This window comes from Triturus cristatus, chromosome 1_2 (assembly GCF_964204655.1).
Source record: "Triturus cristatus chromosome 1_2, aTriCri1.1, whole genome shotgun sequence".
NCBI lineage: Eukaryota > Metazoa > Chordata > Amphibia > Caudata > Salamandridae > Triturus > Triturus cristatus.
The window spans coordinates 276099794-276126259 of NC_140580.1; the positions used below are offsets into that span (position 1 = coordinate 276099794).

General features: G+C 42.7%; 1 protein-coding gene across 1 annotated transcript in view; it reads left to right on the forward strand.

Annotated features, from left to right (window-relative positions):
• TLL2 (tolloid like 2) overlaps positions 1-26466 on the forward strand; it is a 2438103-nt gene that overhangs the window by 2042298 nt on the left and 369339 nt on the right. The window contains exon 17 of the mRNA XM_085603672.1: positions 10110-10235. Coding sequence (XP_085459798.1) covers positions 10110-10235 — 126 coding nt within the window. The remainder of the gene's footprint in view (positions 1-10109; positions 10236-26466) is intronic.

The window sequence follows — 26466 nt, forward strand, 5'->3', positions numbered from 1 at the left end:
TTTCTTCTTCTGTGCACTTTTATCCTCACCCAGTCCCCTGGACTCAGATCATGGGCTTGCTTCTTTTCAAGTGTGGTTGCGTCTTCTCCAACCTGGTGAAACACAGAATGAACTGCGTCAGCCAGGCCTTTACAGTAATCCAAAATCATGTCATCAGTTATTGTCATCAACTTGTTGACAGGTACGAAAGCATGTCGCATCGCACGTCCCATCAAAATTTCATGTGGACTCAAACCTGTGGTTCTATCTGGAGTAGACCTAATAGTCATTAGCACTAGAGGTAAGACATCAGGCCATTTCATTCCAGTGGCTAAACACATCTTACCAATCCTGTTTTTGATTGTGCCGTTCATCTGCTCAACAACACCAGAAGCCTCTGGTCTGTATGCACAATGTAGCTTCTGCTGTATGCTCAATGCTTCACAAATTAAACCCATGAGCTCATTGTAGAAGTGTCCACCTCTATCTGACTCAATGGTCACTGGGAACCCGTACCTAGGAATCAACTCTCTTAACAGTAACTTTGCCACTGTTATCCCATCATTTCTCCCAGTCGGATAGGCCTCCACCCATCTTGAGAACAAACAGACTACCACTAGAACATACCTCAATCTGTTCACTTGGGGCATTTCAATGAAATCTATCTGCATTCTGGTAAAAGGACCTCCTTCTCTGCCTATTGTCCCTAAACTCACCACTGTCTTCTTTCCAGTATTGAACTGCTGACAAATCAAACATCTTTGACAGATGCTCTCTGCAATCAGCCTGAACTTTGCATTGTACCAGGTTTGTTTAAAGGACCTAATCATAGCGTCCCTCCCCAGATGTCCCTGGCCATGATACATTCTTGCCATTGTTGATAACATGCTATTTGGCATGACTGGTCTCCCATCTATATAGATCCAAACATGATCTGTCTCTCTTGGGGAACAACCTGCCTTGATCCAATCTCGCATTTCCTCATCTCCTGCTTCATCCTGCAACTGTTTCACTTCATCCCACGTTTCTAGGACATTAGTAAACATCACAGAACAAAAAGACATTTCCCTCTCTCGTCCCCGATTAATTGAATTATTATTCTTTGCACAATACTGTGCTATGTCATTGGCAAAACGATTACCAAGAGTAACAAAATCATCTCCTTGTCCATGAGCAGCACATTTTACAACTGCTAGTTCTTTAGGCAGCTGTATCGCCTCAAGCAATTTCCCAATCACTTCAGCATTCTTTATTGGAGTTCCACTCGACGTCAAGAAACCTCTCTGTAGCCAAAGCTGGCCAAAATCATGAACCACTCCAAATCCATACTGACTATCAGTCATCACAGTCACTCTCAGATTCTTCCCAATCTTGCAGGCTTTCGTCAATGCCACCAATTCAGCCACTTGAGCAGACCTTACTCCTTTCAAAGATGAGGCTTCCATAACCACTGAAACCTTGCATACCGCATATGCTGCACTCAGCACACCATCATCAGTTCTCAGACATGATCCATCCACAAACAGCACATGATCACTCTCAGGTAATGGCAAGTCTCGTATGTCTGGTCTGGGTTTTGTGCAGTAGTCAAGCACATCCAAACAATCATGATCAACATCATCTCCCACATTCACATTGTCAGCATCTGGCAACAGAGTTGCTGGATTCACATTCACACATCTCTCAAGAGCCACATTTGATGCTCCCAGAATGATTTTCTCATATTTAGTCAGCCGACTATGTGACATATATTGAGTCCTACTTCTGGTCAAAAGAATTGCCACATCATGAGGTACGAATATCCGTACAGGATATCCCATTATTATACCCTCACTCTGTTCCAAGCTTCTGCATGTAGCAGCTACTGCTTTCAAGCAACCTGGCAAACCCACAGCTACAGGGTCAAGTGTTGATGAGAAGTACGCAATAAGCCTCCTCAGTTGTCCATGTTTCTGAATTAACACTGAAAGTGCACATCCATTCCTCTCACTACAGTACAACTCAAACTCTTTCTCATAGTCTGGCATTCCCAAAGCAGGAGCCTCGCACATTCTGCTCTTTAATTCCTCAAATGCTGCCATTTGTTCTGCATTCAGTTCCAATGGGTCTCTCACCTCACTTTTAGTCAATTTAATCAATGGCTTTGCTATCAGAGAAAAGTTACTTATCCACTGACGACAATAACCCACCATCCCCAGAAACATCCTCACTTCTCTCTGGGTCATTGGGGCTCTCATTCCTCTGATAATTTTGATCCTGTCATCGGTCACCTTTCTCAGACCTTTTTCAATATTGTGTCCAAGATAATGCACCTCTTTCTTGCAAAATTGCAACTTGGCTGGAGATACCTTTAACCCTCCATCTGCCAGATGATTCAGTAAAGCTATGGTATCTACTTCACAAGCTTCACGTGTTTTCGATGCTACCAGTAGGTCATCGATGTATTGCACTAGTACTGAGCTTTCGGGCATGATCAAACTCTCTAATGATTTCTTCAACAACTGATTGAATATCGAAGGACTCTCTGTATACCCGGTGGGATACGACACCATGCTAAAATACGCTGTCCAAACCGAAATGCAAAAATCGGCTGGCTGTCATGATGCAATGGAATTGAAAAGAAAGCATGACACAAATCAATTACCGTGTACCACTCAGCATCATGAGGAATCTGATACAAAATCACTGATGGATTTGGCACAATGGGACAACATGCCACCACAATTTTGTTAACTTTTCTCAAATCTTGTACAATCCTGAACTTTCCATTAGGTTTCTTCAGCCCCATTATCGGTGAATTACACGAGCTACTCAGTAACTCTCTCAAAACACCCTGTTGAATCATCTTGTCAATTATAGGGGTTATTCCCTCAATTATCTCTGGTGTCAATCTGTACTGTGGGATATTAGGATAAACGATTCCCTCTTTCACTGAAATCTTTACTGGATCTACATTACTCATCAATCCCACATCTTCTCCAGTAAAATCCCAAACCGCTGTTTTCACTGTGTGTCTCAACTCTTGAGGCAAATCATCTGGGTTAAACACAGCATATGTACCAACAATCTCACTTTCTCTATTATCTAGAGTCATCCTATACAAAACATCCTCATCTGGTGTCTCAAAGGCTATTCCATCTGGAGTACAGAAAATTGTGCAGTTCATCTTACATAATAGGTCCCTATCTAACAAGTTCACTGGACTGGTGTCACAGACTACAAATCTGTGCATGTCTGAAAATTTCCCTATTCTTACCCTTACTGGTTCAGTAAGTCGAGTCTTAATCTGTGTATTAGCTACACCAACTACTTGGATTGCTTCATCCGAGAGAGGAAGATTTCTAATATCTGCTGACCTGACAGTTGATCTCGTCGCTCCTGTGTCTACCAAAAAAGTAACACTCTCCCCATTTATTTTTCCATCTACAAATGGTCCTGCCTGGTCTATTTCTAGAGTTGCACCAAGTATGCACTCTACCTCCTCTCTTCGGCACCGTCAATAGTCCCCTTCAGACTCACTCCCCTCATTCTTTAACCAGTACTGCTGTACCAGGTTAGAACATCTCAGTTTGTTTACCTGCTCATCATTGTAGAATCCTGAGTCCTGGTTATACTTTTGGGATCCTCTATTCTGCGGCAAGGGCGGCTTTGGCTCTTGACTCTGCTGTCTGACAACCTTCTGCTGTTGCTGCTGATGATTACACCCCTCGTTCTGCACCTGTTGATTCAATGATTTATTCTCATTACTCACTAATGGTGGATTGGTACACTCGGATCTCCAATGCCCCAATTGTCCACAGTTGTGACAAGGGAACTTTTTCTTCGCCTCTTCTAGATTCCCCTTTCCCTTTCCTGTGCCATATCTGGGCCTATTTCCTGGATTATTTGCTTGTTCCACCAGCTGTGCTTCTTGTCTTTCAGCAACTTTCACCTGTGCCCACATTGCTTTCTCTTTCAGCTTTCTCTGTTTCGCCTCAATCTCATCACTGAAGTATTTTGCATGTCTCAAGATTTCATCAATCTTTTTACTCTGCCAATCAACTGTGTGCTCACGTATTCTTTCACTAATTTCAGGTCTCAGGCCATATACAAACCTGTATACAAAATGACTCAAATCCTTATCACCCAGGTGTTCATCTCCACTAAACTGTTTAAAAGCCAGTATCAGCCTTTCGTAAAAAGCATGAACTGATTCTTTTGCTTCCTGATGTGTTCGATCTATCTTAACCCAGTCTGTCTCTTTCGGGGGTACTTTATTTTTCAGGAACACAATAACCTGGTCATATTTCTTCATCACCTCTGGATCTGGTGCTCCTGTTTTCGGATCTCTTGGGTACTCCTTAGCAGGCCAATCTACAACTATTTTACACTCTGCCCACAAGTCTGCTGGAACAATTATATCAAACAGACTATTCAGGTCAATCCACAGCACTTTTGACAATTTCACAAACCTGTCTACCTGGCTATACCACTCGACAGGCTTTTCTCTTAGTCGAGGAAAATCATTCGTAAATGACAAAATATCCTGTCTAGTCCATGGGACATGTACGTATCCTCCTCCAGGAATCTCTCTCATAGGATAAGCATCCACTGTTTTCTCTTTTTCTCTCATAGGAAAAGCTGAGTAAGTTCTGTCCACTGAATCTTCCCTTTTCTTGTACCATCTATCCTTCCATTTTTCCACATCACCCCATTTTCACAATAAGGCAATCATTTCCTTAATCTGCCCTGTTCTACCAACACCATTTAGATTCTCAATGTCCTTGTCGGTGAAATCCACCCTGTAAGGCTTCTGCAAAGCTTTTACCTTATCCATGTCAACTCCTTGTTCACTTGCTATTGCTTTTAATCTGTCATGTGTACTCTTAGCCCTCCAAGTGATACCCTTACACATAAATAACAACTCTCCATCATGATGGTTTTTCAATATTTCTGTAGGAATTGTTCCTGCAATAAGCTCCTCCAATTCTATGCGCAACCTGGCTACATCAATTGCCTGTGAATCTTTATCCTTCTTTTGAAGAACTTTCAACCAATCATTCAAATCTTCAGCTGTTATTTCAGTAGACTTTTTCACTGCACCCACTTGCTCTGCCATCCTCTGTGGTTCCAAAATTGATCCTACTAAACAACCAGTATTCAATCCTGAATTAGGCTGTACATCTGATCCTCCACTACATGTGTCATGTCTCAGCTGTCTCAAATTACTTTCTCCCGTCCTCATTCTTGATTCCTCCAAAGTGCAAGAGCCAACCAAACCATTTCTTACATAGGGAACTGTCAAACCATTTTCACCCATTCTTTGTTTATCAAAAATAGGCACAACCGGACCAATAGTTACAGGTACTGTAACAGCTTCTAGATTTTTCGTCAACTCTCTAATTTTCTCTGTCAGCTCAGATGTCGTTCTGGCTAATTCTCTTGTTTTCTCATCACCGATTTGATTCTCTCTCTCGCTCTCTCTCTCTCTCTCTCTTTCCGTGAAAGAGCTACCACTTTTCAAATCAGGTGTCGCAATCTCAGTTTTAACAATTCGAAAAGTATCTCTTATGGGAGTAGCAACTGGCGTTCTCTCTTCTGGTTCTGGTCTATATGGCGGTGGTCTCTTATAAATCATGTCATCCAAGACCTCATCCTCATAATCATTAGCCCCATACCTTCTCACTTCTGTATCAGGCACCTTTTCTGTACCCTTCCTCCCTTCTGTTTCTTCAACCGTTCTCATAGGATATAATCCCTCTGACATACTAGCATCTCGCCATCTCCTCATTCGATCATGATGAGTTTCACGATCATATTTCCTCCCAAAAATATACCTATAATTGCCTCCACTCCTCTGCTTTTCTCGCTCATGCACCTCATCTTCCCATTCCACTAACGCCTCGAACTGTGTCGGCCTTGGTCTAGGCTCTAGACACATCATTTTCTCCCGTAAATTTCTCAACATGGCCAGATTAAATGAACCATGTTCCGGGAACGCTAAAACACCATCATCCTTAGTGTACTTAGCCCAGTTATCTAACCGTATACAGGTATTATACCCATATTTCGCAACCATGAAGGATGCAGGAGTCCTTGTCGGAGGTAACAATTCACCTTCTCTAGTTATTATGTTCTTATCCTTGTCGAACCATCTTTTAATTTTACCGAACAAGGATTTCTTTTGCTTTTCCTCCATTTGGTAATACATTTTCACGTTTACCACAACTCTCTAGTCCCTTACGCAACTGTACGATCTTTTGTCCAATAACAGCGCGACTCACACTAATGCACCAATCCTGGAGCGTCTACATCACCCTGTACTCCTTCCAATCCCTGCGCGGCTCACACCAACGCACCAATCCCAGCGCGAGCACTGTCTTAATCCACTGTCCAATCACAGCGCGGTCTGTCTGACTCTCTGACTCTCTGACGTCAGCAGTCGCTGCAGTCGCTTTTACTCCTATCTCCTGTCACTCGTCTACCCCTCCTTTACAAAAGTCTTCTCGGTAGACTCTTTTCAGATTCTACAAAATCTATTAGTTACAACATATAAACATCTCCATTGTCTGCTTCGCTAACCACAGAATAGTAAAGAAAATTCTTTTTCACAAGAATCCCGCTTCTCTCTAGAACAGCGCTTGCCTCTGCTCTACCACGGAATAATTACTTTCGTTGACACAGTAGCACATCCCTCTACTCTGCCCTTCTAACATGCATCCATTAACTGCTTACTCCAGGAATGCTCCAAAGAGTCTCACAATCAACTAAATGCTCATACATTCACGCACTTTCATACCAGAAAATGTAGTACATCCACACAGAATCCTGCCTTTCCCGAGAACAGCGAACAGTCTGTCCCACTACAGAATTATAACACACGTTAACCAAGCAGCGCTTACCTCTGCCCAGTCCTTCAAACAAGCTCAGAGAATACCTATTACTTCTCCAGCGATAAGCTTTAACGGCAAACCTTACGGATCCCTGGGACTTAAGACCAGAGTTTCACAGATAACCTTCGCTACCATGCACACTCCTTTTATACCGAAAATATGTCCCTAATAGTAACACACGACGATGTCACTGATTCCGAACCCAGACGATGTGACGCGCAACTTCAATTGTCACACGTTTTTCCTGCATACATACAGGTAATTCCAACAATTCAGTGTTTCCCGAGAGCAGCACACACTTCCCTCTGCCCTACTACGGAACCGTCACCAGCTCCCCACGTTCCAGAAGCCGTACACACTACATAAAACTTAATACGACGACTTCAACATATAGGGCCTCATGTAGGTAGCCAAATACCGGTCGGTAACGGCCGATTTTCGGTAATTTTACCGTTACCGACCGGTATTTTGGCTAATGGTATGTAGGGGGACAATTTTTGCTTTCGGAATTTACCGAATCGGTAAAATTACCGAATCGGTAATAATACCGAATCGGTAATGTTACCGAATCGGTAACTTTTCCGAATCGGTAATTTTACCGATTCGGTAAATTCCGACAGCAAAATCGAGATGTAGGGGGAGTGTGTGGGTGTGTTTTAGAGTCGGTATTTACCACCAACTTTTAGTTGGTGGTAAATAATTAATGTATGTATTCATGCATTTTTACCCGCGTAGCAGTGTGCAATGTGGCATACATACATGCCCTTAGGGCATGTATGTGTGCCACATGTGCACACATGGCCGAATCAGGGGTGCAACAGGGTGTCAATGTGACACCCTGCCACCCTTGCAAGTGTTCCCCCCATTACCGAATCGGTATTTACCGATTCGGTAATGAGGCATACCTTCCCATCAATGGGAAGGTATGCCTCATTACCGAATCGGTAAATACCGATTCGGTAATTACCGAATAGTAACGAATCGGTAAAAAATACCGACTCATTACCTACATACGAGTTACCACTTCTAAAATACCGATTCGGTATCGTTCGGTATTTTAGAAGTGGTAACTGGTATGCTACCTACATGAGGCCCATAGTGTTAATACATATATCAACATCAATCAATAAATCAATGAATCAAAAGCCTATGTACAAGCAATCTATCAGATCAAAACAATAATTCTAACCATCATACTGCTACCAGGAAACTGCTGCAGATCGGAGCCTATAAATTCTCCCTACTTCCACGGACAGAGTAATTCCACAGTCACACGCACATACACTCATCATACGCTAGGGCCCATCACACTAACATTCATAACTATTACTCTATCCACACCGAAGGTACGAGAGATAACCTAAACCAATCTGCATCTAAGCGAGGTCAATGCATCCTAAAGAAATTGTCTTGAGTCATGATTTTAAACATAGGAAATACATTTGAAACTCAATAAATGACAAAGAAATAACCACCAGACACTATGATTCAAGCAAATGGTTGTTTATCTAAATTAGTTCAAATGAAAGTCAATCAATAGCAAAATCATTATTCTCATAGTTACCTATTCTAGCTAAATGGGTCAGGACAGGTCTCTCAGTAAAGTCTCTCGAGTCACCGTGCTCTCAATCAGCATCGATCCTTTCTCGAGCATAGGTTCAGGAAGAAATGGCCATAATCGCGAACAGACCCTCTCTAGTCTAGTAATATTTATAGGGAAAGTAACACTTTAAAAGTAACAAACAAACTCTAAACGTCCGTTGAGCCGCTGAGCAGAGCGAGCAGGAAAGGATGTTGACTCGCAACATTTAGAAAAAACCTTCGCTCTCGAAAATCACAAAAATAAAAACACGCAAGAAGGAAGCTTGAACAAAAGACGATACATCCATGAATGCTCTTCCTCGGAATCATAGTGAAGCCAGCGCAAGTTTATCAGAGTTCATTGTGGCTTTTATTCTTCTCCAAGGGCAGCTGGCAGCAAGCCTGGAGCTGCTGTCCTCACGGAAACTTTTAATACAGCTAGAGGCCGAGATCGGGTGGCTCCCAACCATGTTCAGCGAGGCCTCTCGTCGTATTCTATTCAATCAAATGCAGGCTGTAAATAGCGGCCATCTTTATTTAGGCCAAAACGGACCATCTTAATTAAAAGAAACACAAAACAACGTTACCACATCATAATGATTAAACAGTGTTAATTCCCACTAATACCCTTATGTGTATGTAATTACCTAGCCATCTGCAACGCAAAGAAGCATTAGAAGCACGTTATTCTAAAGCGCAATCACATTACAAATAGCACTTTAACTACACATATTTAGTTAATTCGCTCACCAGTTTAATTCACGTATTAATAAGCAACATAAAGGCATTCCCACGTGTAATTCTTTCATTAGTAATGTTGATTAGTCAGGGAATTTAAACAAAATTAATAATTTTAGCAATTAATTATCAGTAATTTTAATCATGACATTTAACAAAAACTGGAGTTTAAATCTTAATAAATTTTCAATAGAAAGCTCTGCTCCAGCAGTACTCTTGGAACTGAAGAGAGCTGTGTACAGACATCTAAGAGAGGGTTATCTGTTGGCATGACTATAACACACCATGCTTACCCGGTTGCTTTTTCTATTCATGCTGCAAGGAGGTTCATCTTTCCTACAAGTTGTAACATTTATTTGACAGGCATAATCTCTAAAATGCAAAAGTATTAGAATAAATAACAGTACGCAGTATAAGCAGAAACCCAGACTTTTTGAGCAATTTCAAACTTTTCCACCCTTTATGGTGGGGAGATATATTTCGACGTAGACTACAGGGGTTTCCACTCGTCATTTTTCCTAGTATTGTACCTAATTTGTATTTCAATATATTTGACACCTTCATGCTAAGTGATTCACAGAAGCCACAAAGGTTCATGTAAGGATCATTCCTGTCGGACAGGGCACAGTGGAAAGGTTTGTAGAGGGGCCACATATGACATTTAGCCGAACAGGAACAGACAGACCGTGTTACCAGACTGTGCAGACTCATGACATTCCTAGTGTGAGACATTTTGAGGTAAAGTATAGTCGAGGCTGCACCAAATATACAATAACTATAATACATGAGTGTGTACACTGGATGTCACGATGATGTATTTGAAGGTGTAGCCTGTTTTTGCTTACTCGTTTGGTACTCTGCGTAAGCGTCACCATATGCACCGTACCTAACAATGTAAAGATGTTCACTATAACTGGCTAAGTTCTTTTCTCCTCACAGATAAGGACGAATGTGCAAAAGACAACGGTGGATGTCAGCATGATTGCATTAACACATTCGGGAGTTATGCTTGCCAGTGCAAGAGTGGCTTTATGCTTCACGATAATGGCCATGACTGCAAAGAAGGTAATGTTTGTTTGCTCCTAACCTTTGTAGATGAACGCTGAAGAGGAGTAGCATGATGTCATATGGAAGATGTTATGGAGGGCCTGGATCTATGTATGCATGGAAAACATTTGTGAATTTCCAATTGCGGCATGCATTAGCAATTGCACACACTCAACAACTGTGCATGAAGGAGAAACCATTCTATTTGTGCAGTAATTTTTTTTATCCACTTCGAAAATATTCTCCCCGTGTGGAAAACCCTTTTCCTATGCTCCCAGCAGTCTTGTAGGGTCAATTATAGGCATAGCAGTGCACTCAAGATAATAAGACGCAAAGTGAAATCATCTGTAGGTCATGTATCCTCTTTATTAGTGGAAAAGAAGTGTGGCTCAATTAGTAGAGCGGCAGACCCTGATGCAGAGGTCTAGCCCGGGACCAGGGTTCAATTCCCCGCCTCGGCGGGTCTTGGGCTCAAAAAAATCCACGGACCTGATAATTCTCGCCTCGGTGCCATTCCAATCATGGAGTCCCACTCTGCAACTCTGGGCAATAGCTTGCTTAATCTCCACAACGGCCCCCACAACGCTAAGGATGCCTGGCCTCCACCTTGGGGGTGCCCAGGAGTGGACGCCTCACAGGGAAAGCCAGGATGGGTTCCACAGCGGTATTCGTACAAGCGCCTTGAGACCCTTGCGGGTGAGTAGTGCGCTATACAAGTATCAATTTACATTTTACATTTACATTTTCTCTTTATGTTATATATTAAAACAGTTACATTCACCGCCAGTGCGTTTCGTTGGAAAAACAAAGTTCTTCAGGGCTGCAGTAGAATATAGAACATTCATATAATGACCATAAATAAATAATATTTAAAATGACGTCATCATATCTACAAAAACTATACCCTATCAACATCCGACGTAGACAACAATGTGCACATATAAAGCATCATTAAAATTGACAATTCCTCATCCTCTAGTGTCCTGCCATAACATGAAATAGTGATTTTGATTGTTTTCTGATCTTTTAATGTGTTGAACACTACTGCAAAGTAGCATATTTTCGCCTGGGGTTGTTCAAACACTATTGTTTTTAAATTAATATTCCCATAATCTACTAATAAGAAATGCCTTCCACTGGGCGTTTTATTTTGATTAAAAGTGTTAAGTGTCTCTGTGACCGACAGATAGTGATATCGATTGTTTTCTGCAGTGGCGGCTAACATCTATGAGGAGTGGTAAGGCAGGCAAATGGGTGGCGGGTAAAACTAAAAAATATGAAACACCTGTGACATGTCCGACTCCGACCGGTTCCTTGCTGCACGTCTTCCTCCTGCACGGTGAGCCCTTGAGAAGTACCTTAACCAATCCTGGCTGTGCGCTTGTGCTGTGAGAGCAGCGCCCTGACTGGAAGGAGCGGCCTCACTCACCGATCCAAGGACACTGGAGCCCTGCATGTACTCTAACCCCGCTGTCTTAAGGAAACTGAGATAGATGTTTCAAAGTGTTGATGTCTGGCTGCTTGTAGCAAGACGGCCTGCCAAAAAGACATGCGCACTTTGAAAAGTGCTGAGACAGCCCACCCTCCTCCCTGCTGCTGTCACTCAGCAGCTATCCCGCCCCTATGCTGACGCGAGAGTCAGAATATGGTTATATTGACAAATAAATGGTAATAAACCAACTTTATTACCATTTTATTTTTTTATTCTGGGGCATGGAGGTGAATTTTAACCAGTGGGCGACGCTCCTCTGCTCAAACAGACAAGCCGCCCCTGGTTTTCTGATGTTTTAATGTGTTGAACAGTACTCCAAAGTAGCCTTTGTTCGCCTGGGTTTGTTCAAACACCTTTTTTTTCTAAATTAATTTTGCCATATTATACTAATGTGAAATTACTTGCACTGGGTGTTTCAGTTTCGTTAGAAATACCCTAGCGGTGCTGGGACCCTCCGCCAGCGGTGTGGCAGTTCCGCACCGCCAATTAGGATGTGACCTCCACCCTGGTGGTCGCATCCCACATATTCAACATTGTTGCGGGCGGTGCTGTAAGCAGCACCCGCCACAATGTTGAGAATGCATGTTGTGCATTGGCATGCACAACGTGACAGGCACCGCGCGATGCCTGCCTCCTTGTGAATGCCAGTGTAGTGGGTTACCATGGGTACCCCCCAAGTGCAGCCCCCCACCCCTCCACCCCACCGGGGACCCGCAATGGGCCCCCAAAGTAAACACCGCATGCCTTTCCATGGCGGAGTCACCGTCATCATCATAATATGGATGGCAGTGCCTGCATGGCACCGGCACCATATCATGGGCCTTTTCCCCACTGCAGGCAATCGAAACGATTGCCTACCGGCGGAAAAGCGGTGGACGGTCTTTCCGTCTGCCGTGGTACCCCCGCCATGCTAATGTGGCAGGGGGGAGTAAATGGCCATCCGGCGGGGTGTTTTGGCGGGCAGGTAGCCACCGCCGGTCGGGCGGTGAATATCCACCCGCTATGCTAATAGGCCCTCAGTGTCTGTGTGAAGGTGGAATAGTGATTTTGTTTTCCTTTTGCATTTGCAAGATTTACAGCATCGAAATAAGGCATGTTTGCATGAAACTATAAGGAGCGCTTGGAAAATGTGGATCGTTGTCTTCATTTCTATATTCGATTTAGTAAAGTTGTGTCCCTCTCTTGAATGAACCATGTGATGTGTTAATTAGATGCTAGGTCTACTGAGGAAGGTCTTGGTGGTAAATTGAATGCACTTTGCGATTTATGCATCAGGTAGGGTTATGAGTAGTCTGTAAAAAATAAATTAAAAAGTTGGAGAGATTAGACTGGTATCTGTGCTGTAACTAGATGTTAGACCCAATCTGATACACTTTGGCATCAAATTGTACATTACTTTTTGAATTCGGCACCTTGAAGGTTTGTGCACAGTGTGGATAGGATCCTAATGGAATATAGGAGTGAATGTTTGTAAGCTTATGGTAAATTATATTTTGCCAATTAGACTTCAACATTTGATATATCTAATCCAGAATGTGCAGATGGAGATGGGAAATATAATTTGCTAAAATTGGTTCTTTGGATAACAGACTCTGGGCGAATGGAGAAGAAATTGTGATATGCGAGTACACCTGGGAAATAGGGTTTTCCTTTTGAATATGCTAAGGAAATGTACTGTGCTTCAACCAAAACCGTATATGATGTACATTTTATATGCATTTTTATTCCCATCTTGATATATATGAATGATCCTGGGATAATGAGGTAATTCTCTCTTCTCTTCGGATTTTGATGATGTTTTGAAATATAGGACTATCTTGAATGTTATGGCAGGACATCATTGGATTTTAAATATGTTTTCTATGTACAAATTGTTGTTAATGGCTGATGGTGATAGTCTGTTTTTTTTAGATATGGTAATGTTATTTACAATATGCATATATTTATGTATTTATGGCTATTATATGCATGTCCTAAATTGTATTGCGGCCCTGAAGAAGTTATGTTTTTTTAACAAAACTCGTGGGCTATGGTTGTTACTGTTTTACTGCTTGACATATACATGAACTGCAGATTATTTCATTTGACATGTTCTTATTAACGTGGGTGCACCGCTATGGTTATAATTAATGTTTGCCTGCTAAGCAGAAGTATCAATAGGTTGCTGATATTAGGGTGCGCACCAAATCTATGACTGGGGACAGTGCGAGATTTGCGATTTGCATGACTTAGCCGCTGTGTGAAGTGGTTTGAAAGTTTCGTTGGTGTTTCCAATCTGTTCCCATCATGAGAGGTAGTATATCCAGTGCTTTAAATGGGCCGGTACTCGCCGGTACGGAGTACCGGCACTTTTAAAAAATGTTGCCGTCAGTACCGGCACTTCTCTGTAGCCAGGGAGAGTACCGGTACCCTGATCGGCGGCACGGCAGGCTCAGGTTAGTTTTCTCCTCCAGTGCAGGGCAGTAATTAACTCGGCTGAAGCAGCCTTAGCAGATTTGCTGGCAAAGTTTCCAGCAGCGCCCATGTGACTGTCTGTCCCCAAACTGCAGGGGGGTGAGAGGGCTTGTGTCACGCTGCGATTAACAGGACAGGGTCTCTAGACAGACCCTGCACTGTCAATCAGATGGGCAGCGACCATTCGGGTGAAAGTGCCATCATGAGTTTCATTTTGTGTAATAAGTTAACCTGTTTTTTTTTTTTTTTTACAGAAACACATTTCTGATGTGTTTTAATATGTGCTGCAACTGGTACAGAAGTAATTATGTATGATGATATTTTGCCCTTAGCCCCGCCCCTAGCCCCGCCCACTTGCCACACCTCTATTTTAATGAGTACCTGCACTTTTTTTTCCCCATTTAAAGCACTGAGTATATCAGGTCAATTACACACACAAACATTCCCTGTTTGTAAAAATCCTTGTGTAAAACCAACTTTTGTGAATTCTAAAAGTGCATTTACAGTTGTAAAAAAGCTTCTTGCGCTTGTGATCTATACTTACTTGTGCAAATAGCTTCGCAAATTTGGCTCAGAGTACAACACGCGGTCATTCTTTCAAGTTGTTTTATACAATGACGGCTCTGTCAAACACACAGGTTTGTTTTCTTGTCTGTATTGTGTAATGTTTATTTTCCAAACAGCACTGTAAATGAATTGCTTTGATGCAGATTCTACAGCCAAAGCACACAGTCATTAGACAGGATACTTATGAACCCGCCCAATTTAAGAAAACAAATGTTTCTTTACAGTTCTTGAAGTTAGGGAACGGGTGTCTCTGACTTCCGACTGCCTAGGCGGCGATAAACCTCTGCGCTCAATCACAGACCCGCCTGTGGGGGATTTCGAAAGCCGCCAAGAAGCCGAATGCTTGGGCTCATGGGGGCAGTTCTTGACATCCTCCTTGAAAGAGCGAGCAGTGCTAGGGCAGTGAGACTTTAGATGCTATACTGAATTGTTTAAGTTAGTTTCTGGCATCTTATCACAGTTCGTTATCAATATAAACAAATAACTTAGTCAGTTGTTTTATATCAGCAGCGAATTACCTCAGTTTCACTGTTTTAAAGCGCTGCAAATAACGCATTACTATTAGCCACTTTAATGGTACTCAATATAACCAACCTTAGATGGATGAAAGGCTAACTTACCACTGCCAGAATGCAAACATTTAGCTTGCAGGTAACAGGAATGTTTACCTAATTGAGCTAGGTGCTTTAAATAACATTTAGTCTATCTAACCTCATATATATCCATATTTAGATGCAAGTTTTATAAATCATATATATAACCAAGGGTATAACACAAAAACATTGCCTACCAGAGCTTTAAAGAGCAGTGCATGCCAAAGTGCCATCTGTCACCTGGCAATGTGCCTGCCGGTACTTGGATCCGAATCCTGTGGTCTGCCTGTCAATCAAGTGACAATATCCGGAGGTGTTTACAGCCAAAGGAATAGCACGTCTTTTTTTCAGGCCTCTTTCTTTCAGCAGAAGGGCAGTTGGAGCCCATTGTTCGGTGTTATGTTTCAAATCTTTGTAAGAATTGGAAGTTCTAGGCTAGGGGTAGAAAAAAACATAGCCCGGAAGTGGGGTCTGCTTGAGCTCAATAAGACTCAAATCAATTGAACCACAAATTAAAAATATTTTCTGTAATGAATCCCTGTCTCTCACTTGGTAGCTTGGCACAAATAACAAGGACACGAACATGCATGTAGTGTAGCTGCACCACCTTGCCAAAGAGCAATGCAGTTGTTTAAAAAGACAAACCTGTAATAATAAATATGTCACAAGCATTGTAACGAAAGCCAAGCTTTGGCAAAATGTATTTAATTAATAAAACATGTGAAAAGACTTCTCTTCCATTTGTTTTTCTGGGGCCTGGCCACTCTCTGCGGCTGAACCGTGAGTGGCTGCTACCAGGTAGATGATGGGTGGTCCTTCAAAAAGCATTTACTTTTAGACGTAACAACTTTCTGGCGGGTGAAGAATTTCATCCCACTACCCTGGAAGATATACCCATAAGGTCCTTGAGGTGGGACATGCTTAGTAAACAATCCCACTGTATCCTCAAACTTTCTGGCAAAAAGCATGGGTCAAATGCTAAGACGAAGATGCGGAGGTTGTGACTTTTTCTGGTAAGGCAAGTCGTCAGTGAGTGAAACATTGGCTAAGTTGAAACCTTCTTTATCTGTTCTGGTAGCAGATTGACCTTAGGAGAAACATATTTAAATCATCTATACTGGCTCCTCCTAATTCAGCCCACTGTTCCAGTTGCAGATTGGTGGGAACAGATCCAAGTAACCATGATCATCATTGTGATGTTATTTCAAGCACAGCCTACACTGCCCAGTGTTTTGTGGCACACTAACAGCAGAGGTCTTACAGATGCTGCTCAAAAATGCAGTGCTCCGTGATCAAGATGAAAAAGCTAATGTTTCAATTTCTTCCTGACCTGCAGGAGACCTAGAGTGGCCTAAAAGAAAAAAGGAATTTTTTATCATTTTGAGAGGTTGGTGTAAAAAAACAGAACAGCCTCCCGTCCTCATCATCTGAAAAAGAGCAAATTGATAGAGCACCTCTTTTCTTGAGGAGCCTGCATAGGAACTTAGATATCATTAAAATGTTAGCTTTAAATATGTAGGTATCCTCCCATAAATCACTTGGAGAACAATGTATAAAGCTTTGGAATAGACATTCCTTTCTATACCCAGCCTGCCAAGCTTCTTTGAGAAAGGTGTCACCAAAGGAAATTGTTTTCTTCAAAACTAGGAATACATTCTAGCGGTTTCTTTTTGAAACGGAAATTTAGAGCATTCACATAATCTAGAAAGGAGGCAATCTGTGCCATCACTGCCATGTAGTGATCTTCTGATGTCAGGAAATGGCAGACTTTCTTCATTAATCCAAGGTGATAGAAGCAGGTAGAATAATAGGGTGCCATAAAGAGCTTTGAGTTAAATTTAATAAGCAAATTCTGTACAGTATCAGCTGGCCTCGGACTATCTTCTAAATATGTGTGCCACTATGATGGGGGTCCTATCTGTGGGCACTATATCATCCTTAGCTCTGTCTCTGAAAATTCAAGTGTGAGCCAGTTCGGGTCTATCCAGACACGTCTTTTACACATGCTGTCACAAAAACTGATGACAATCAAGTCCAGGCCACCTCAAAGTGGAAGATAATCTGGATTTTGTCAAGATACATAATGAACATTGGACTGGGATAGCCTGGGTATGGATTCCATATACATGCTTAATAAAACACTGGGGTTCAGGGAAAAGCCTGAGGATATGCAAAAGATATCACAAGTGTATGAGGAGACCCTATAACAGTGTGGCAGATAGACTACAATGTACTCAGTCTGAGGATCTTCTGACCCTACAGCCACAGGAGCAAAGTTTCACAGGGTCAACAAAACTATCAGTGAAAGGCCTTGTTATCACTTTTTCTCAGATCCAGGTGGATTATGATGAAGTAGGTTGGAGTAAATCAGCCATTCATTGGTGATGATGTCTAGAAAGCATAATCGACTTCGCAGACGTCCCCCTTCTGGTTTTGCAGAAAAGTAATGGAGTTCATATCCTGGGTTTAAGCTTTTTTGATAACAAAACTATCCCAGAATTCATGCACTGAAAATCCAAAAATGAAAACTTGTGTCTCAATGGTGTGGAAATCCCTGTCAATTAGGCCACAATTCCTCCCAGTCTAACCCACTCAACTTAAAAATACAACTGTTACCCTAATTTACTAGTTAGTCCAGGCCTCTTCAGTTTTCTGATTACGCTGTGTCTTAATGGATCAATTCCATGAACTGGAACTATGCTACTGGAACTCGTGCAAAACAGTTGTCCTGCTTGGCATTCCCCAGAAGCACACCGTTGCCATTCTGGGCATAGTGTGGCCAGTGTTCTAAGTATCAAGAGATGGGTAGAAGCTAATAAAAGTACGAATGGTGTGTTTCTCAGACACATATATGTCTTCCTTTTGAAAAGCACTTCAGCAGAGCTTAGGCAGTGTATATTGTTATAATAGGTGAAGAGAATCTCACTTCACCGCTTGTCTTTTCCTCCCATATCACCTCTGTGCTTCAAACATAGATTTGATGGTACTTTCCCATCAAAAGTTATAGATTTAAGGTTCCTGCAAATTTTATACAGTAGAGGCATGTTTGGCACCAGATACTGCAAGGAGGAACATTCAATCTAAAATCATGTACTTTTTGGTAGTAATTGGAGAAAATGTGTCATTCACTTCTACTCTCATATCAGTACTCTGTGTTACTCCACAGCTATCCTACACAAAGATAACTGCCTTCCAGAGTGACAGATATGGAATTTTGCAAGTAACTATGCCTAGTTGATTAAACTGTAGCCTCACAATACACAAAAATAATATGTCACAGATAATAGTTGTTAAAGTAGAATTTCTAAAAAGGTGAAGTATGCAGTGTCTCCAGTGCTACCAACAGTAAGATGATACAAGTGGTTATGCAAGGACTGTAGACAAAAACAAACTACCAACAAGAATAAAATAGAAAAAACGTGTGTCTGATTTAATCTACTTTTCACAGTGACATGATTATATGTTGGCAATGAAAGCCCATTTGTGGTGCTGTAGATGTTCTTTTGACCTCTTTCTCACTTGGTAAGATCAGTTTTGGGACACTTTAGTCCATATAGATTATGTTGGTGGTAAGACAACCTGGTATGATCATATGCGATGACTACAGACAACTACATTGTGAGTGATGCAAACACTTGCATAGACTGAAACTTAAATACCATTCCCATTTTTAATCTTCCCAACCATATATTATCAAATATCTAAATTTCCTTGCAGAACAACGGTTTGTCCTTTGTGATCACAGAAAAGAATGACTTCTTTCTCTAATACGCAGAACTGCTTAATTGTTTTTAAAAAAGTGGATTGTGTGTATTGTTTTTCACAAAAGACTGTCCCAGTGCCACTGATGCTACAGGCTTAAAACTGCCTTCAACATTTACTTCCTCTAATTCATGGGTACCGTTAGACCTGACAGCGTTAGTGTGGTCTTCCCTCAAACCTTTTGACTTAATCCTCCATTTTTGCTGATCCCATTTTTGTCAGCCTTAGGACTGTGCACTTTACCACTGCTAACCAGTGCTAAAGTGTGTGCTCTCTCCGCTATTAATGGTAGAATTGACTTGCACTGAATTTGCATATGTATTTACTTGTAAGTTCCTTGTAAAGTGGTACTACATGTACCCCGCGCCTGTAAATAAATGATACTAGTGGGCCAGCAGCACTTATTGTACCACCCACTTAAGTAGCCCTTTAACCATATCTCAGACCTGCCATTGCAGCTTGTGTGTGCAGTTTTAAACTGCCATTTCAACCTAGCAAAATAAACCGTTTGCGTGGCCGTAACCCTCCTTTTTAATACAAATAAGTCGCGCCTAGAGTAGGCCCTAAAAAGCCCATAGGGCAGAATGGACTGTAGTTAAAAAGATGGATATGTACTTACAACTTTTACATGTCCTGGTAGTGAAAAAATCTTAAATTCGTTTTTCACTACTGCAAGGCCTACCACTCCCATAGGATGTAATTGGGCTACCTGATTACATTTAATAAGTGAATACTCTCATTTGGGAGCAAATAGGAATGTCGAGTTTGGTGTCTAAATAATTGTAATTTAAAACCCTCTTTAATGGTAAAGTTGGATTGTAAGTCACAATTCTGAAAATGCCACATTTAAAAAGTTCAAAAACAAAATCGAAAGGTGGCTGCATGGACTGCCGTCACTTTGCTTAACAACAAGGATAAGTTAATCAATAAACAAGGCCTGTGTATTCATTTCACAATTCATTAGACATAGTTATTGCTTTTTAACATATCTAAAAAGGAAAAACCCTCATCTTTGACTTTATTCAAGTGAACCACACCAAAAACAAAAAAAATTATGACGGCACATCTCTGCTCTTGGTAGTCAAAGCGACGCAGTAGATAGAACAAAAATATTGTTAAAGGTTCATTCCTAACAACAGTGAAAGTGCTCAACATGTATAACAAAGATGTGTTGAAAAGTGCAAGTGCATTTAGAAACAGCCATTTATAGGCAATTGTTTTAACCAGTCCATTGTTTTTTAGTCACAGGGTTTTTGAGCATGATCCTCTTGGTGCTATTAAAGGGGTTTAAAAATCTTCTAATATGGATGGATTTGTAATTTCACAATGTCTTAACCACTGTCCATACTGATGCAAATAAGGAGAAATCCCCAATGGACATCGCCAACGTGTTTCGAACCACTCTCCTTCTCAATCAGCTCCCCCCCCAACCTCACACCCAAAGAGCAAAAAAAACTTAAACACAAACTCATTAGACAGCACCCAGAATCACTGTTCGTGGACATATATCACTGCTCCTCCAAAGACCAGATTAAAATGGATCTCATCTTTCACATGAAAGACCAGAAGAGTGAACTCCATCATCAGATCACAACTACACATTTCCAAAACAACGAATACACCTCTCAGCTGCAAACTAACGATCTCTACACCCAACCGCTCGAGGCGGAGGGGGAATACATCTGTGACCATCTACCCCAACGGCACAGTCTTAATCCAAGCTAACAACGACAACTTTGAGGCTTTTGATGCACTCTTCCCCTCACTTCGGTCTACCTCCTATCCCCCTTCCCTGCCCTACCCACCCCCTCTCCCCAGGCAATTGGACCCTCCAGCAGAGCACCCCAACCACTCATGCGCCCCCCATTAACAACACCAGCCTTCCGGCATGTGACACCACCCTCACAGCTGCCACCAAGAACACAGCTCCCCCTCCCCCATCCGACCATCTCCTCGACAACCCCCGGCTCCTACCCCCCTCAGACTACTCCGATCGACCGCAACACACAGTCTACGACCCCCATCTACTTCCCTATACCCACACTCATAAGAACGCGGCAGCCACAACATGACCCTCCTCTCGCTGCACCCTCGGCTCCGCTCAATGACCACACGGACAACACACTATCTACTAGACATCAAGACAGCAGCATCAGGACACCCCCCCCCCTCTCGGGAGGACCCCGTTCAGAACCACCCTACCCCCACCCTTGAAGAGACGGGCCAGCGTCTCACCCTGCTTGAAAGCCAGCTAGCTATTGCATTCCAGGGCTTCACCGAAATCCTAACCAACCTCGCCTTGCTCCGTAAACCACACCAAAATCCCCACAACACCCCCACCGTCAACAACCCCACTCACCAATGGCTCCCCATGACTCCCCACCACAGGGGGATCCCAACCCCACTCTTGAATCAAAATTGGAACCTAGACCGTACCAGCTGAACTAGAATAGCTATATCCCCGAGAGCAGCAGCAGATCTTTCCTCCTCATACAACACCCCATCTACCACCACCCCTCTATCCAAAATCCAGGTGATCACTGGATTCAGAAGGGACCACTCCCCTCCTAAACACCCTAGACTCCCAGCCTCCCTTACCAACATCCTCAGGGCCCCCCTTAAGAAGAAACCCAATAAAGAGACACACACCACCAACTGCATGCTTATAAACTGCAGATCAGCCACTAAAGATGCAACAGAGCCAGCAGAATCCATCCTCACCCATGACATAGACATAGCCTTCATCACCAAGACGTGGCTAAATGAATGCTCGACACCAATCATGGACACTCTCGTGCCACCAGGCTTTGTAATCATCAACAAAGATCGAAAAGACCAAAAAGGCGGAGGTATAGCAATCATTCATAACAACAATATATCTGTGACAGAAATTGACACCTTTAACTATAACACATGTGAATGTCTTTCCGCCAACATCAACACAAGTGACAACAAGACATTCCAGTGCCATCTCCAATACCATCCCCCAGGAAACACTACCGCATTCACCGAACATCTGTCCGACCTGATTGCTCATTGCTCACTCGGAGACGCCAACAACCTAATTCTGGGAGACCTGAATTTACACTGGAACAAAAACAACAACTCGGTAATCCAGAACCTAAATGAGCTGCTACATAGCAACAACCTTACCCAACACTGTTCAGAATTTACCCACAACAAAGGAGCGATCTTTGACGGCATCATTTCCCAATGGGACACTATCACAATCGATCGTATCCTACCCGTTACCTGATCTGACCACCACTTTATCCTATTCCACATCACTCAACCAATCACATATCGACCCCCCCTAATGGACAAGAAATCATAGACAGATCTCCATGGACGACTTTGAAAAAAGGGTATGCTCCCTCCTGCCTACCTCCACGGATGATCTCTCTACAACGGAACTCACCACTCACTATAACTCTACTATGACTTCCATCGTAGATCAATTAACCCCCTGAAACTAAAAAAACACAGGAACATTCCATCCAGATCCTGGCTCTACTCAGAGATCAATGCTGAAAGAAGACAACTAAGAGCCACAGACAACTATGGAGGAACAACCCCCCTACAAGCCTCCACAAGCAGCTCAAATCAACCCGAAGGAAATACAAAAACACTTTAACAACAAAAAAAAACCTTCTTCTGCACTGCCCTGGACAACGCGAAAAACAGACCCAAAGAACTATTCAACATCATCAGACAACAAACATCCTAGCCCTCCACTACCCGAGGTCAGGCCTCCAAAGACCTGTGCGACAACTTTGCCAACTTTTTCAAAGACAAAATCACCAAGATTGAGCTCTCACTAGACATCAACCCCAACCCCTCATGCACAAACCCACCCCCAGAAACCGAAGCCAACACATGCAAGCACTCCATGAAAGCCTGGAAATCCTTCAACCCCATACCCGAAACCGAGATTCTCAAACTGATCGCCACCTCCAAACCCGCATCTCACGCACTAGATCCTCTACCCACCCAATTGACAAAAAATCTGAAACTCTCCGAAGCTCCATTCTGGTCCAAGATCATAAACCGCTCTTTGAGAACTGGCGTCATACCTGACTGCCTCAAAGTCGGCCAAGTCACACCACTCCCGAAAAAACCAGGCCTCGACACCAATGATCTGAACAACTTCAGACCCATTTCCAATCTTCCCCTCCTTGCCAAAATCCTTGAAAAGTGCGTTCTGTTACAACTGACTCAGCACATGGACAGCATCAACCTTCTAGATCCCCACCAATCGGGATTCAGAAAAGGCTGTAACACAGAGATCCCGATCCTCAACACCGTGGATGACATTCACCAATCTCTAGATACTGACAAATGCTGCCTACTCATCCTCCTGGACTTATAGGCAGCCTTTGACATGGTGGATCACAATCTACTCATCAAGGCTCTTCAAGACAGGGGGGGTGCAGACGAGGTGGTCATACGTTTCTCCTTTTTCTTACACATCCGCTCCCAAAGGATAAAAATCAAAACCTTCACGTCCGACTCACACCCCATCAACAGAGGTGTCCCCCAAGGATCAGTGCTCTCCCCTCAACTATTCAACATTTATATGGAACCCCTCACCTCCCTACTCAGAAAAGCCAACATCACCTTCCACCTCTATGCAGGCGACACCCAGATCTATCTGGAAACCTCCTACTTTGAAGATATTCAGAGACTAAAAAACACTCTCAAAGAAGTCCAACATTGGCTATCCATAAACCACCTCAAACTCAACCAAGAAAAAACCGAAATCCTCCTCATCTTCAGCAAAGAAGAAACCCCCCAAATCATTGAATGGCTTAAAGGAATCGATGCTCTCAACGGTGATCTCCCTCCGGCCAACTCCATAAAATCATTCGGAATCACCCTAGACCCCAAACTTGACATGGTCAGACACATCAAGAACTCCGCGAAGAGTGCCTTCCTCAATCTGAAGGTTCTTAACAAAATAAAACCCTTCATCCCGCCCAAAGACCTCAAACAAGTCACCCAATCCCTGGTGATATCTAGACTCGACTATGGAAATGCTATCCTCACCGGTATAGCGAAATTCCACCTAGCCTCCCTCAAAACAACTGTAAATGCAGCAGCCAGAATGGTCACCGGAGTCAGGAAATTTGAGCACATTGCACCTGCACTCAAAGAACTAAAATGGCTCCGAGTAGAGATGCGTGCCAGCTTCAGAACGGCCTGCCCCATGCACAAAGCCCTCCACACATGGAAACCTGAATACCTGGCCTCCAAACTCAAAAAGGCCGGCCAGACAAGGAACCTCAGGAGCTCCAACTCCCTACTGCTCATCCCTATGAAAAAACGCAAACAAAAAACCGCTGCACGATCCTTAGCTGGAAACGCACCCAAAATCTGGAACTCCATCCCAGCAGACATTAGGACTATCCAGTCCTTTGTAAAATTTAAAAAACTCCTAAAAGATCTCTTCCTCAACCTTGCCTTCCCGAACAGTTAACCATCGCTGAAGGGCACATGCCTGCATTCCGTAGCACCATGACACTTTGTCACCAAAATCTACCTCCTCCAAGCTCCCCTATGCCCCTCCCCGCTCCGCCCCTCCCTGAAAATGGTTACGCCCAAGACAACATGCACTCTGCAAGGCTCTCAAGACTGCCAAGCCTCAATGTTGCACCACACGCCGGGACTTCCGAACCAACTTGTATACCTATGCCTTATTTTGGGATTCCTGCATTATAACTGTTGTAAAGCACTCCGATACCCTCAGGTCAGGCCCGCGCTATATAAAACTCCTTAATAAATAATAAATACATATACTGGTAACTGGAGGTTCTCATCAGGACGAGGGCTGGGGGTGTTGTGTATCTTTTATATGTAAGGGCAGGCCCATTCCATATTTGGAAACATAGTGCACAAGTAAAACTTCTGTTCAATCCTTTGTTCAATTTCAAGGGTGTCCTCAATTTAGGATTCTATAGTTCCTGGACTGCAAGAGCCTTCGTTTTACTCCATGGAATTCTTAGAATTCAAGGCCTAAGGTGGATGTTGACAAGGGGCCAGCCCCTCATTGACCCAACCATTTAAAAAGTTGGCATTTTCTTGTCCCAAACGTTTGATGCCTGCAGCCTGTATCCTGGGACACTTGATTAAGTATAACTTATAGCTGGCAGTTGGTCTTTGTGTATTGCTACAAAAGACAATGTGGACGGACCCTGTTATAGTGTGAATCTATCAATAATTAAGTGTGGTAAGTCCAAGGACCCATAAGGTTTATTTAAAAGACCCCTCACACACCAACCTGGTTGGTGTCATGATTCATCATTGGGGTACCAACCGGGTGGCCTAATGCCGCCCGGTTGTGCTACAACGCCTGATTACAGCGGAGCGGGTGTGGTGTGAATGTGTGATGTGAGTGTTAAAAATACCTCTGAGAATCCTTGCCAAGTAAATTTATTAGTGGCGGCTCAGGGTATGGTTAAAAGGCTATGTAAATTCCCTCAATGCAATTATGTAATCTTATGTACTAAAGTGAAATGCCTCTGCATTTTAATGAAATATACTTTTATGAATTTTAAAGAGACTTCATCATATTTGTACATGTTTGTTGCAAGATCTCTTTAAAAATGTAAGGCATTCCTAAGGTGGGGTAGTGCAGGATACCTTTTTTTTTCCCCTTTTGTTACAGAAGAGTGTAGTAAATATATGTTTTCCAGTTTATTTAATTTATTTTTGAGTGTTAGTACTCAATTAGGCAAAGAGAAACCCAGAGCTGCTGTTCATCAGGGGGGCCGCATGTAAAGGCCAGAAGGGCCACAAGTTTGCCCGGGCTGTACTTAGTGCATCAGTGCTCTATTACAATGACCGTTCCAGACCTACTGACTTTTAAAACAAATCCCTAAAACACATGAACCAACAGAGTGGTACTTGTTCATTTATCCCCTACAGTATTCCTCAGAACGAGAAAATACTCAAAGGACCTACAAATGACACCAAAATCATGATAAAACCAGCAGACAGAGTGAGTGTTATAGTAATTCAAGATGTCTACTGGTATAAATCAGAAATTTACAGACACATTTTTAACACCCTATACTATGAGAAACAATGAAGTACACCACTCCAATAAATAGAGTGTCAGATCAGGGCCATAACAACTGTAGCTAAAGATATAGATTTCCTGAGTGAAAAATCCAATATCTCAATAAATCACATATGACACCTGTACTCTACACCCTCCCTAAAATTCACAAAGACCCTTAAAGAGTATGTACCCCTTGCTTCAGCCTATGTCAATGACAGTTCCCATATATCATTTACTCGAAGGTCTTCTTTAGACACCGAAACAGAACTGTTGGTGACTATGGATATTACATCCTTATAAATAAATATCCCTCAATTGGAA